This window comes from Lactuca virosa, chromosome 1 (assembly GCF_052849685.1).
Source record: "Lactuca virosa cultivar CGN04683 chromosome 1, Lactuca_virosa_CGN04683_v6, whole genome shotgun sequence".
Classification (NCBI taxonomy): Eukaryota; Viridiplantae; Streptophyta; class Magnoliopsida; order Asterales; family Asteraceae; genus Lactuca; species Lactuca virosa.
The window spans coordinates 240764349-240776224 of record NC_136426.1 but is presented as its reverse complement, the minus strand read 5'-3'; the positions used below and the strand labels follow the sequence as shown (position 1 = coordinate 240776224).

At 35.4% G+C, this 11876-nt stretch overlaps 1 protein-coding gene across 1 annotated transcript; it reads right to left on the bottom strand.

The window, feature by feature from the left end:
• Positions 1 to 7690: 7690 nt before the first annotated feature.
• Positions 7691 to 9560, bottom strand: LOC145108950 (CBL-interacting protein kinase 5-like). Its single transcript, XM_079046043.1, has one exon. It carries the CDS (start codon positions 9278 to 9280, stop codon positions 7826 to 7828), a length of 1455 nt encoding a protein of 484 aa, XP_078902169.1. The 5' UTR covers positions 9281 to 9560; the 3' UTR covers positions 7691 to 7825.
• Positions 9561 to 11876: the final 2316 nt, after the last annotated feature.

Here is an 11876-nt window from a genome sequence, read left to right as displayed (position 1 = left end):
ACGTCTCCTTTATTTTTTAAGAAGAAAGACCACACCTTCCTGGAGAAATCATCAATAATAGTGAGCATATAAATAGCTCCACCTTTTGAAGCAACTCGAGCCGGTCCCCACAAATCCGAGTGAACATAATCAAGTGGTCCTTTCGTTGTATGGATACCACTTGCAAACCTCACTCGTTTTGCCTTGCCATATACACAGTCTTCACAGAAATCCAAATCAACAATCTTTTGTTGACCAAGTAAACCTCTTCGACTCAATTCTGACATGCCTTGAAAACTCATATGGCCGAGTCGAAGGTGCCAAAGACGGGACTGATCTGGATCAGAAAGAGACTTTGACACAACAGCAGCATCACTCGAAATTGTTTGCCCGTCAAGAAAGTAAAGATCTGAGGTTTTTCGTTCGGCTCTCAGTTTGTCGGAACCGTCTTTGAATACCCTGAGAACTCCACCTTTACCAGCAAACTCGTATCCCTTTTTGTCAAAGGAACTGAGAGATAACAAGTTTCTTCTGAGGTCAGGAACATATCTAACATCCCCCATGGTTCGAATAACTCCGTCAAACATACGGATCCTGACTGAACCATGTCCAAGAACTGGACATGTAGTATTGTTACCCATCAACACATAGCCCTGGTTAACCTTTTCAAATGTGTAAAACCAACTTTTGTTGTGACACATATGAAAAGTACAACCAGAGTCGAGTATCCAATCACCAGTGGATTCCAGTTTATCTGAATAAACTGTCAAAAGTTCTCCAATACCTTCGACCTCAGCTAGATCGGCTTCACCCGAAGTGCTAGCTTGTTTACCATTTGCTGCCGTCTTCTCTTTTTCTTTGTTCTTCAAGTTGAAGCATTCTTCAAGCACATGTCCCTTCTTGTGACAATAGTTGCAAAACTTTCGTTTGCCTTTTGACTTGGATCTGGTTCTGTTGGAAGATTGAGAAGTTCTACTTCTCTCTGTTGTTCTTCCTCTGGCATTCAAACCTTCGGCTTTAGCATCACTTGAACCACCACCAGTAATATGCTTCATCTTCTCTTTTGAATCCAAAGCTGTATAGACTTCATCTAAAACTAGAGTGTCACGGCTATAGATAATAGTATCACGAAAATGGCTATAGGATTCTGGCAACGACGATAGTAAGAATAGAGCCAAGTCTTCATCTTCATACTGAACATCCATATTCTCTAAGTTATTTACTAACTCTTTAAATGTGGATATATGTTCAGTTAAAGAGCCTCCTTCAATCATCTTGAGATTGAACAACCGTTGCTTCAAATGCAACTTGTTTGGTAAGCTCTTGGTCATCAACAGTTGTTCCAACTTTAGCCATAAAGAAGCCGCTGACGTTTCTTTTAGAACATCTTGCAAAACATCGTTTGACAAGTGCAAACGAATCTGGGATAAAGCCTTCAGATCTTTTATCTCCTTTTCTTCTTCGGTCCATGTATAGGGCATCTTATTGAAACCCAAGAGCGCCTTGTGTAAATCCATCTGAATGAGAATGTCTCTCATCTTTACTTGCCACAACGGAAATCGGGTGTTACGATCCAGTAGTGGAATATCGTATTTTACCGAAGACATGATTAATTACTTGATAAAATGATCCCAACGAGCTAATATCACAACCCGGATGCTCTGATACCAATTGTTGTAAAATACGACGGATCCAAATTGACTTAAATAATATTAGCTCAATGCGGAATGGGATCAAAAATTATCAAAGCGTAATAATCACAACATAATACGAATAAAATAAATAGAATAGAGACACAGGAATTTACGTGGAAACCCAAATCGGGAAAAAACCACGGGCGGAGGAAGCCGAGAAACAATTCACTATAATTTGCAGTGTTTACAGGGATTATGAAAGAGATTACAAAATAGAGTGGGAGAGCTAAAATACACGGTGGTGTATCAGTATATATATGTAATACTTTTCTATATATACTTGAATAATTTTTTGTTGTGTTCTTTCCTCTGGTTCATGGCTTAGGCTATTTATAGCCAAAAGCAATATCATATGAAAGGAAAGAAGAAAAGTCGTCCAAATTGTAGGCGGACAATTGTTTTTAGGCGCCTTACTTTGACCACATATATACACCATCCAATTCTTCATTCAATTCACATATATATTACTATTCATAGTCAAACTATGAATAGTAAATGATAACTTACTGAAATAACCCCTGAACTATTTGCCACTTGCTAATTTTGGAGGCAACTTTTCCACAAGAATCAAATTACAACCCTTTAAAAACAGAAAAAAACCAATTAAAGTTCATAGTCCATACCTAGCTTATCTCCAAGTTGTGTGGTACCAAAATCAATTGAATTCTCATTTAATAATATCTCTGGAAGGTAAAACAGCTCAGGTACCTAAGACAAAAAGAAAAGCAAGTTTTATTGTAAATTTTGGCAGGACCCATGGGATTAAGCCAGATAGATATTCAGATATGAATCTAGTTCCATCTGTTTGTATTTGTAATTCACCATCTTCATCATACACAATTTCACATCCAATCCTCAAAATCAAACATTGAATGCATTTCAAGAGATACAACATCCTCCAGCTTATGGTTGCATGCAAAAGATGCAAAACATCCTCCAGCGTATGGTTTCATAATAATCGGTTCTCATTTTCTTAGTTTGTGTAGCTGTTTCCGATCAAATGATATGTTGCAATCATCTTCTCTTCCCTGGTTACATGTACAACCTAATACAACTCCTAAACTTCAGTATGTATATACAAACACATGAATCGCATATCCACACTTCAGGTATGAACTGGTAATCCAAAGAGAAGAATCACAATACCTAACAATAATGAAAATATCATATTGTTAATTTCCTTTCATGTGTAAACCAAAATGGAACTCCAGAGAGAAAACAAATTGTAAGACTTACTCAGTTTCATCGGATGTCATCGAAGTAGAAGTGCAGAGTCTCTCTCTCTCTCTCTCTCTACCCGCGTCTATAGTCTTCCTGAGTTTTGAGTACACACACATCGATTGAACATCGATGGTCGGCGTGAGCGACGATTGAACATCGATAAAGACTTATATAACAGATAAACCTTCGATTAAACCTTCGATAAAGACTTGAAGATAAAGACTTATAGTTGCGGTGATGGTCGACGATTAAACATCGATGGTCGGCGTGAGCGGGAGTCGAGCAAAACCAGCGAATCGATTGAATAGGGAGAACATATTGAGGGAGGGTTATGTGATACGAACTCGAAACCCTAGTTCAAACAATAGTCGATTTTGTGGCCCTATGAATGTAAAGTGTTCGATATCTTGTGAGAAATGAAGCGATAGAGATCGATCTATGGAGGATGTGAGTCGTTCTTTGAGGGATGAAAAAAACCCTAGTTTCCTAGACTTTGTGAGGACGGGGTTTTCTAGTTTTTAGATTCCTGCAAGATATTAAGGAGTGGCGGAGAAGCGGATCGGAGAGAAGAGAGGGGAGAGTAGACTGCGAAGATGAAAGATAGAAAGAAGGTAGAAGACGGGTTTTCAAAATTTTGGGGATTTCGTTTCCCCCTCTACTAAATGCGCGTTTCATTAAAATTATAAAGCGACAGGTATAGAGGACGCTCGTTTAAAATAAAGCGCCCTCCGTGTTTTTAATTTCTTTTCTAGAGACACTAATTTAAAGGCAGACAATAATGCGTGACATAAATCCTTCAAATTTTTGAAGAGATGACACTTTTTTAATGTCACTCTCTTTTGCGTAACATAAATCAATGAGTGTCGTGGTTTGTGCGTCGTAAAAGGGTCTTTTTATTGTAGTGTTAACACATAATAATGTGTGTAAATAAGATGAAACTAACATGAAAGTGTATAAAAACACTAGATTAACAAGAAAAGCTTACCAAAATTCTAAGAACAAGGTTGGAGAATTTGAACTTGGAGGACTTGGACTTGGTTCTTTGAGAGAAAATGAAGTAACAGAAAGTAATATGGAAATGGTGGGAGGGTTTGAGGATGATGTCATCCAAGATAAGGGCGGGGGGGGGGGGGGGGGAAGGTGATGGGATATTTGCCTAGTTATTTGTTGGGTAATTACATGGATAAATGCTGGGTATTATTTTGTATTGGAAAAGGGGTGAAACATCAAGTCACAAAGTTAACCTTCCTTATCTACTTTTCTAGCCGAAATCTCCATGGACACCACTAAAATTATATGTGATTTCGGCCTATGCATCAACCGAAATCACATGTGATTTCGGTCTATGTTCCAACCGAAATCCCATGGTGATTTCGGTCCTAATGCTAACCAAAATCACATGGTTTTGGGGTCCTAGGCCGAAAACACTAATTGCCAGGGTTAAATCACGATTTGCTCTAACTTGTTGACTTTCAAGGCTCATTACAAGTATGATTTTTAAAGCATATATATTTACTTATACAAATGATGTCTTTTGGCTTTCAAGGATTTATTGCAACAAAGTTATGATGTGGTTTTACATTATACATAGATACATTGTAGACCTTGCTTGACCCAAAATTTGCCAGTTGTCACACAACACTAGTTAAAATACCTTTTGAATTGACAAAACATTTTTATTGAACAAATTTTGAAGAGATCCATTATAATCTGTCACACATTTCTTCACAGAGAGATAAGAACAACCATGCCCATCTGTAATTATTTTTTTATATTTATATATTTATTTATTTTGCAACTTTTTCATCTTGAAAAGAAGCATGCAATTCGTTTGACTTTGCTTGAACACTCAGACATTTAGACATGGCAATATACGGAATATCTCTCACTTTATCTCAGAATTCTATTTCCTGGTCAAATTGTTTTGCTAAAACCTTTTAAGCACAAATAACAATGGATCATATACATAATATTTCATTATAATGAGAGGGAACAACATATATATGCTTGAGAATTTCACCATCTCTCTCATATCTAGGAAATTAACCAGAGATCTTGGGTACCCAAATGAGATTGGGTGTTGAAACATACCTTACTTCTTCTGAAGATTTCTGATCTAAAAGAAGGACATTTGCGTCCAGGTTTTTGAACTCTTCTCTTCCTATTCTTCTTCTGATTTCGAGGTTCTGAGAAAGGTTTGAACTTCATAATCTTCAATAGATCTTAGAACAAAAGTTCTAACCTCACTTTTGAATTTTTTTATCAGATAAAGAGATATTAGTTTCAAATGTCTGAACTCTTTTTTTCTTCTTCATCTTCATCTAATTTTAGAGTTTCTGAAGAAAGATTGAACTTCTGAATCTTGAATGTATCAGAAAACCTGCTCTGATACCAATTGAAGGTTTGTATAGATCGGATATAATCAAGTATGAATAATGAAAAACAGAAAAAGAACAGAAGAACAACATAATCACAAAGATACTTTCACTAAGAAAGAAGGGTTCTCAGAAAGAGAACAAGGTCACATAGACGGTCACTAAGACTTACATTAGTGTTTCACCCTAATGTTGAATATATATACAATTACAATAACTGAAATCCCACTAATCAAGGGATGTATACCTATCTAAGTAAAGATCTGATCCTAATCACTAAAATTACGGATCAGATATATATTCTATATATATACGTATAACTGCCTAATATACAAAAATCACCAAGATCATTGGTTCACGCTGGCACTGATAAGATCTAGTGTTGGTGTTGACACTGGCGTTGGTGGTCATCGTGTAGTGTTTGACTCATCAGATCATAAGGTGTGACCTTACAGAAGGTGATAACTATCGTACTAAACACCAACTAATTTTAAAGTTGCAAGATTTCACATAATGTCTTTTAAAGACGAATGAGTTGTACAACAACCTTAACATACAAAGGGGAAGCGGTCAATGTGATGAAGAAATTCTTTAAGAGCCTTTGCATTTGTTTCGCTAAGAAACGAGAAAGATGTTCAAATATAATGACTGTTGGAGGAGCACCTACAAAAAGAACAAAAAAAAGGCTTAAGTGGATACACAACTTCTTCCGATGCTCGTGTCGGGTTAGATTTAAATGATGACGACTCGCTCGATCTAGAAGAAACTGTCTGACTGATTGTTAGGGACAAAGCAAAAAGGAAAGGGAATGAGTCTTCTTCCAATGCATCAGATTTCAGCAGAGAAGCAAACGAAATGCAGAAAATGACGAAGACATTTGATTGATACAATTTGAATTAAGCAGAACGTTTGACATTTGACAAAGAAAAATTTGCCAAAAAAGAAAAGACACGTTCGGAAAGAAAAGTAATGGAAGATATGCAATTCTTGATGCAAAATACTTACAATCTTTCGGGACAGACCCTCGAATTAGTTTTGAGGATGATGAAAAAAATAATGAAAAAATATTTCCCTAGATTGTTTCATGTTTTTTTAAATCTTATTTATTTTTTTATTATGTTTTCTAGGTTTTATTATGTAATTTTTATTTTAAATAATGAAATATTTCTATTTTTATTAATTTTTGTATTTATTAATCATTTTTAATAAATTATATTCATTTTTTAATTATCACCTTTAAAATTAAATTAATTTTATTTTTAAAAAATAAAAGTGAAAGGTGACCATTTCGTGGGTTTTAAAGAATAAAAGAAGAGTGAATAGAAAATTGATTGTGACACCGTTAAAATAAAATGTAGAAAATGAGCACACCTTGTGGTTTTACTCAACTCCCAAACAATGCAAGAAAAGTTGTCAAGATCACGATATTATATACGATCGTTTTCTGCTTTGCAAGATTGTGACGGTAAGATCGAATTGGATCGTAAGATCTTACTAAAAGCATTTTAAAACATAAAAAAAACACATGTTTATCCATCCGTTAGTCTAAGAAATTATTTTTGATTTTTTTTAAAACAAAAATAGTAACAATTCTACAATCCTACCGTTATCTTACCGAAAAACGATCCTAGTAAAATTATGATCGATTTACCTAAGTGAGATCGTAGGATCGTTAGGATACCAATTTTAAGAACCTTGAGATTCTAGTACTTTAAATTAGATACAATCTAATAAAACATGTACGTATCTCATGTTGTAAAAGCAAATGTTTCTATCTTAGGACAAATTACAACATAATATATTAAATGATGATTGGTCACCTTATACCTTATTTTGTTTAAAATCTCTCTCTAAATTAAATTACGATAGTTTGTCATCATAAATAAAGAAAATTAATGATTGCCGAATGAAATATAAGTTCTAGTTTTTATTAGTAATTACATTTGACACCTTTCGGTTTCAGTAACAGTACCCATAATACATAATTAACGAATGGTTAAATATTGTGTGATATCTAGTTGATATTTAACGTATTAAATACATGCCATAACAGGATGCAAAGTTGGCATTCAATATATTTATAATTCAATGGTCTTTGAACAATATAATAGAAAAAAAATACTATTTTTTTTTGAATTTTTTCAAATATGTATTTATTAAACTTTATAGAGTTCAATGCATTATTGTAATAAAATGATAAAATTGTATCAAATATCGAATCTTGATATGCCTTTTGGCCTTCATAACACTCCAATAGACAAATGTAAGATGACACCGTTCATATGCATTCAAAACTAAAGAAAGATGGCCTTATTTAAGATCAACCAGGCCAACAAGAGACGCAAAATCAGACAGTTCTGTGTCATTAGTTGCAACATCCAAATTTAGTTCTACATTCAGACGCCTAATTAAAACCCCATAATCAAAGAGACTTTGAAGAGTTCAAAACTCACAAAAAAAAAAAACAAAAAGAGAGAGGGAGAACAATAAACAAAAGAAAAATAGATACAAAGCAAAAACCGAGAAGCAAAAGGGTTACATTATAATGATTAATCTTTATGATTCATTGGGTTTAGGTATATGGGGTTGATCATCACGTTGTTGTTCACCTTCCCATGTCCAAACTATATCTTTCAAAGAAGGCTTCAACTCTTGGTTACAGAAGTTATTATACTCCAAGGTGTCGCCGGACAATTTCTTCATCTCCACCACATGAAACGATGGCGCCACCTCAAATATCTCAGCATCTATGGCTAACTGCCCTTTCCTTCCTTCCTTACTCCCTTGCAACCTCACTGTCCCATCTACCGATTTTGAAACCCCAAAACTCTCCGTCTCAGCTACTTGTTCAAGTTTTGACACAATCGCTGATGCAGGCTCTTTTGTTGTAAAACGAGCCTCTTTTTTCTGACCTGAACCACCCTCTTCAAACAAACCAGAAAGATTGAACCCTTGAGATAGCGATATGATATCAAACGCGTTCATAGACGTCGGCTTCAAAGCCTCTTTTGAACATGAAGGTGAAAAGGAAGAAAATGATGGTGATTGTGATAACATTGCTTTTGGATCGTCGAGTTCCTTAAGGTTATTATAACTTCCCTTTGGAGTATCCATGTATCTTATCGCATTTTCGTAATCAATAAAACTTTTTGATGGGCTTTCATTGGTGAATGATTTTGAGGCCTCAATTTTCTTGAATCCCTTTCGAAACCAAGGGTTTTCCATGAGTTTAGCCAATGTAATCCTTGTGCTTGGATTTGGATCAAGAATTTTCGAAAGTAATTTTTTTACCTCAGGAGCGAACCATTGTGGACATTTGAATTCCCCTTTGCTAATCTTTTTATACATTTCCATTAGATTGTTATCATGGAATGGGAGATAAGCAGCAAGCAGAACAAACAAGATCACCCCACACGACCAAATATCTGCCTTTTGGCCATCATATCCTTTCTTGTTAATCACCTCTGGGGCAACATAAGCCGGCGTTCCACACGTTGTATGCAATAGACCATCCTGTCTTCTTGACTCACACAATGCACTTAATCCAAAATCCGTGACTTTCAGGTTGCCAGATTCATCTAGGAGGAGGTTCTCAGGCTTGAGGTCACGGTGGTAGACACCACGGCTATGGCAAAAGTCCACAGCAGCTACCAGTTGTTGGAAATATTTCCTAGCGGCATCCTCCTTCAGCCTCCCTTTGGACACCTTATTGAAAAGCTCGCCACCTCTAACATATTCCATGGCAAAATAAATCTTGCTTTTGCTAGCCATTACTTCGTAAAGTTGGACCACATTTGGGTGTTTCACTAGCCTCATAACTGCGATCTCACGTTTAATTTGGTCAATCAATCCCACTTTCATAACCTGCTCTTTGTCTATCACCTTCACGGCGACGCTTTGATTGGTTTTCAGGTTTCTTGCATAATATACTTTTGCAAACGTCCCCTGACCAAGCAACCTTCCTATCTCATATCGTTGCATCAAGATCGTCCCTTTTTTGGTATCCATCATAAATTCTTTTGGTCCTTTCGGATCTAAATAGAACAGAAATGTAGATAGACAGATATATGGGTATATCAAGAACTAGAATGAATTCGCGATGGAAGGAAGTATTGGGTGTCAGAAATGGCAACCTTGCCTCAATTAGGCAAAGCTCCTGAAAACACAAACTTACGTCTTATGATGTAGAAGGGTAAGAGATGCAACCATGAAATGAAAGCAAAATCGAATCTAATTTCTCATCACCTCATCAAACAAGAGGATATTTTGGTTTAAAAATGGAAATTATTGATTGATTTGATGGCCATTAAAACTGTATATGAAACAAACGTTACTATATATACATGGCTAAATTTTCTAGTTTGATGTTAAAGGGAACCAGTCTTGGTCTTAGAGATTTGCGGAGTGAGGAGAAGACGAGACGAGCAACATGTGGTTCTGAATTAGGATTTTTTCCTTTACTTGTGCACATTAGTATTTGACTTTTTCTGTTATAAGCTATTCAATTTTTAATTAATCAATAATATTCACCTAAATTTATCTACCGTTCGAATTAATTCGACATATATTATTACCCGTAAGTTCATTTATGTTTTCTTACCAAAAGGCCTTTGGCCTAGCGGTAAGGAGTGACCCTCTCAAATGACAGGTCATGGGTTGAAGTCTCTTAGGAGACATATGTGATATTTAGGAGTAGGTTTAGATAGTTTTCCTTTTCAAAAAAATTTTTATGTTTTCTTCACATATGGTCGTATGGTTTAAATATCCATTTGATGGTTTCTATTTCATCTTGAAACACTTTAGTTATATTATTGTTAAAACTATGTATTGCTTAAGTTAATTTTAAGACAAAATTTCATAATTTGTCCCTATGGTTTACAAAATATCGCACTTTGAGTACTTCGTAGCAAAAAGTCACACCACTGGTTCTTATGGTTTCAGTTCATTGCGCGATTGGTCCTTGACCCTAACCCCGTCACTTTTGTACCGTTAGTGTAGGGGTATTTTTGTCTTTTCATCTCGCAGTCACTGTAATGCTTCATTATGCACATAATATACAAATGATCTTTGCAATTAATTACGAAGATCATCTTTCCCAGCTACCCATTATCCTTTCGCATTCATCATCATCTTCTCCAACGCAACGCAATGAAAGGATCATCTTCCAGTTCGATTGAAAACGATAATGGTGTTAACGTTATGGTCGGTCCGTTCCAAACACATGAAAGCATCAAATTATGTTTTGGAAAGGTTATACCGTAAGTTACTTACTAACGTGATCATACATTTTGTCGATTTGGAAATACGCCCAAACAGTTGATTTTTTTTTTTGTTGTTGTTGTTTGTTTCAGAGGGAATAAGCAACTACTTTACACTAAAAATCCATCACGGTGGGATATTCACGAAAAGCCCTGGGAGAAGGTATATAGATGGAAAATTGGTTCGTAGATATTGACGTTTTCTCCGTGCATGAGTTGGATACAATGGTTCAGGAAATACGGTACGTAGAAGGACAAAATTTGTATTATCATTTTCTTATTCCAGAAGTAGAGTTGGACTTTGGTCTCTTACCTCTAGGAAACGATGGGGATGTGCATGTATTGTCATCTTATGTGGAAAAAAATAACCTATTAAGGATCTACATAGAGCATGGGCATACAAGGGTTAACAATTATTTTTTATCCCTAACAAAGGTTATTATTGAGGACTTGGTTAATGATGTGTCCCCTGACCTAGATAGGAACCAAAAGAAGGGAAAATATGTTGGGTCTTCTAGGAAAAAACTAGACTACTCCTAGTCCATTGTGCCATATGGAACATTTGGTGGACCTTCCCAAGTGATACAGGGTAATGAGCCACTCATGGGTGATGAGTCAGTCATGAATGATGAGCCGATCATTAAGGATGAGCCAATCATAGATAATGAACCAGTTATAGATGATGAATATGATTGCGAGTATAGTGAATATGAAAGTGAATTGGAAGATGATCCTTGCCTTGCGTTGCGTTGGAGAAGACGATGATGAATGCGAAAGGATAATGGGTAGCTGGGAAAGATGATATCTCCAATTAATTCCAAAGATCATCCGTATATTATGTGCATAAGGAAGGATTACAATGACTGCGAGATGAAAAGATAAAAACACCCCTGCACTAACGGTACAAAAGTGACGGGGTTAGGGCCAAGGACCAAGGACCAATCGTGCAATGAACTGAAACCATAAGGACCAGTGACGTAACTTTTTGATAGGAAGTCCTTAAAATGCGATATTCTGTAAACCATAGAGACCAATTGTGAAATTTTGGCTAGTTTTAATTCTTTAAGAGTAAATACAGTTTTGGTCCCTATGGTTTGGTCAGATTCACACTTTCAGTCCAACCTTTAAAAATTTAACAAGATGCATCCCTGTGGTTTAAAGAAATTGCAATGTACATCCTTAGTCCATTTAAAAAGACCATGTTACCATTTCTTTTATATTTTTGTTTTTCTTATATATATATATATATATATATATATATATATATATATATATATATATATATATATATATATATATATATATATATATATATATATATATATATATATATATATATATAAGATAAT